The sequence below is a fragment of the Polistes canadensis genome, unplaced genomic scaffold (genome assembly GCF_001313835.1).
Source record: "Polistes canadensis isolate GaletaPanama2010 unplaced genomic scaffold, ASM131383v1 scaffold_46, whole genome shotgun sequence".
In the NCBI taxonomy this organism is placed as follows: Eukaryota; Metazoa; Arthropoda; class Insecta; order Hymenoptera; family Vespidae; genus Polistes; species Polistes canadensis.
Genome location: NW_014569593.1, coordinates 756,652 through 760,301, shown reverse-complemented (window position 1 = coordinate 760,301; position 3,650 = coordinate 756,652). Strand labels below are relative to the sequence as shown.

The 3,650-nt window shown below is 32.8% G+C and overlaps 1 protein-coding gene across 1 annotated transcript in view; it reads left to right on the top strand.

Moving 5' to 3' along the window:
* LOC106785185 (protein phosphatase Slingshot homolog 2) overlaps positions 1-3,650 on the top strand; it is a gene marked incomplete in the record, with an annotated part of 122,632 nt that overhangs the window by 52,067 nt on the left and 66,915 nt on the right. The window contains 1 exon segment of the mRNA XM_014745418.1: positions 242-401. Within this exon segment, the coding sequence (XP_014600904.1) occupies positions 242-401 (160 nt within the window).

Genomic DNA, 3,650 nt, shown 5'->3' with positions numbered 1-3,650 from the left:
GACAAATGATACTATACTATATATAATACTACTAGATAATACTATATACCTAATATTATACAATACTCCAAATACTATATTATATTTATATAAAAAAATTATATATAAATATATAAAAAATATATAATATTTTTATATATAAAGTGATTCGAAAAAATCTTGATTAAATTTATTTCTAATTTTGTGTTCTTTCATTTGTTTATTCCATTGACAAATGTCGTTCTTACTTTTTCTGTTACAGCCTGAGCGAATGTTACTTCGCAGGGAAAGGTGCGGCCCTAGTTTTACCACCGAACGAAAGGGCCCGACCCTCGAGGAGAGTATCCGCTGCAGGATGCGATATTCAGCAACATTTGCAGTCCATGTTTTATCTTTTGAGACCGGAAGAAACCTTGAAGATGGTTCGTATTATTTTACTATCTCTTCCTCCCACCTTTGATTTTCAATTTACATTTTAATCATTTTAAACAAAAAAAAAAAGGATAAAAAAATAATATCTTCCTTGGGGACGAGTCGCACGTGGCTTCTCTTTGTTTCATTTAAAAACATTTAAAACAAAAAATATAATAATAATCGCGTGGTATAAAAGGTATTGTTACACTTATATACTTACTACCACCATGATAAAAAAAAAAGAGTAGCCTATAATACCGAAATATATATAAAAAAAAAAAGAAAAGTACGTAATCGTTAATTCCGATGAAATTTTTGGCCATGATGATTGGCAATGGATAGATACATTATTCGTGGTAACGTTATTTATCAGAAAATAAAATAAAAAATGAGAGTGAGAGAGAGAGAGAGAGAGAGAGAGAGAGAGAGAGAGAAAAGAAATAAAGTTTGACGTGCATCGGATGGTTATGTGTACGTGACAAAATATATTTCTTAACGATCGAACGAACTGTACATTTGCGCAATTCGCGCGCGCGATTAAAGTTACGGTGTAATTTTGTTAGATATTTAAAATATATGTGTGTGTATATATGTGTATCTATGTAAACGCGTAAGTATATGCACGTAATGTAAAGTGCAGTTAACGACTATGACAACTATCAACGACGACGTTGTTTTCTCGAGATCGTAACCGCCACCACGTGCATCTGATATTCTTCAAAGGGGTGAGTGTGAAGAGGGAAAGAGGGAAAGGAGGAGGGAGGAGGGAGGAGGAGGATGAGGGGGGAAATTGGCAAGTAGCAATGCGGTGGGCATGGTCTCTTTGGCTGATCTGTCGTTCTTGTTTGATAAATCGTTACCGATATCATTCTATAACTATCTATGATGTTAGATATTTTACTACTGTTTGCCATTGCTCGAGTCAGGAATTCCGAAATTGCAGTCTTTTAAACGTTTCGCTATTTCGTGCACGTAGCTGAAAAAAGTGGGAGTTAAAGGGAAGGGGAAGAAAATTATAGGTATCGTTCGGAAGCGTTGTTAAACAGCTGTTAGTTGCTGAGCATTTGTTAAAATGTTTTACTTCAAATTACGATTTAATTCGCGTCTCGTTCAAAAGAATTCTTTTTATTGAACCATTTTTTTGGTATTAGATAAATAGAGAAATTTTATTAACGATAGAAACTTTAACGATAGGTTAATATAATCAAGATTTTTTTTCTTATCCAAAATCTATTAATATTATTACGAAGTTTACTCTTAGGGAAGTTGTTTTTTGGACGGGTTTAATTAAGATGAACACWATATTTATCCGTTDAACGTTTCGTCTCTATTTGAGACTTCCTCAGCAACTTGATAGTTATGTTCATAAGTCAATATAACATCATTTTTATTACAGTCATAAGTTTTCACTATCTTATAAATAGAGTCAATTTTTAAAAAAAACGTTATTCTACTATAACTTTTCGAACACTTTTCGACAATAGGGTTATTCATATGTATATTTGTATAATCAAAATGATTTATTTGAATATAGAATATAATATTTGTAATCAATGGTGTGTATGTATAATGAAAAATATATATTATTGTTTATATTTACATAGTATGATTAATATAAATTAAACGTGTTTTAAGGGGCACACCTACCTAGTGTGACCGCCTAAACAAATGGTGATTTTTGGGAATTTTTTTTCATGAAAACTACTGCATGAAATATTATAATAAATTTAGAGGATATATTTATACATAATTAAAGAATATAATTTAAAAAAAAAAAAAATTAAAACGATCGAATGATTTTTCTTCGAGTTACAACTACAGCCAATCTGAAAAATGTAGTTTTAAGAAAAACGCGTTCAAAGATAACATAATTGTTTCCTAATCCCTGAGCGGCTACTCTTTAGAAGACTGTAACTCTAAAACTATTTAAAATATTTATTTAAAATTTCAGTAAGTTATTTTGAAAGATATAGACTATCAAAATATGCAAACAAAAATAATAAATTTTTTCCAAATTTCACACTAGGTGTGCCCCTTAAATTGCATTTTTGTTTGTTTTTTTTTACGAATTTATATTAGACACAAACAATTTGATCGAAATACGTATTAGGTTTAGCATCAGAAGAAGTAGTTTAGTGTTAATCACGTTTTAGGATTAATCGAGGATCATTTTATCGATGAATTATTTTCGAAGTACCGAAGAACCAAGGAAGCAGCACACCGACCTGGAATTTTTCACGTGGGATCGTCGTCGTCTGGTCTGGTCTGGTCTGTTCTGGTCTGGTCGACGAATAAGTGGGCTAAAGGCGACTCGCATATGTTTTATGTTGTATGTTTTATACTATGGGGTCGCGTCGTGGAAGGCAACAGCAACAACAACGAGGTCGCGGCCGATGAGAAACGAGTACTTCCGGTCGTGCTTTGCGAATAAACATGAGACGATGACGACACAGAGACACTAACACTTTAACACTGACACTAACACGGACATGGACACACGCAATCACGAACGACGATAAAACTGATTTTCTTTTTTTTTGTTCTTCTTTTGTTTTTGTTTTACTAGCAACTTACTCCTACGCATCGGTTATTCAAACTTTCGAAAATGAAAAGAAAAAGAACAGAAACTCTGCTTAAGAGACTGTGAGGGTACGATGGTCAAGAAGGGGGTGGAAGGAAAGTCCAGTTCTTAACTTGCTTGGGGTGGGGGAGTAGGGGGAGTCAACCTTGACACGGGTTCGTTCTTTCTTTGAGTGATATATAGTACATTCGCGAAATAACGGGAGGCTTCTTACGGTTTTAAGTGTCAACCTCGACCCACTCTTGATTATTTGCCGCCCTCGTTTTTTCTTCGTTATAGTAGTAGTAGTACTATGTTTTTAGGGTGTTTAAAATGTTTGTTCGTCGTATAGAATTCATTCTTTTTATTTTTGTCTTTAGATACAATTTTTATCATCGTAGAAAAATTCGTTTGTGATTATTTGCCATCCTCGTTATGTTCGAGTAGTAGTAATAGTAATAGTTATATGCTTAGAGTGTTTAAAACGTTTGTTCATCCTATAGAGTTCCTTCTTATTCTTTTTTGTCTATCGTTAAAATTTTTCACGATTATTTTATCATCGTAGAAGAATTCAATCTTGATTATTTGCCACCCTCGTTATCTTCGAGTTGCAGTAGTAGTAACTATACTTTGGGTGAATACGTTTCTTCCTATAAAGATCCTTATTTTTATTGTTTGTCTTTCGTTAAAATTTTTC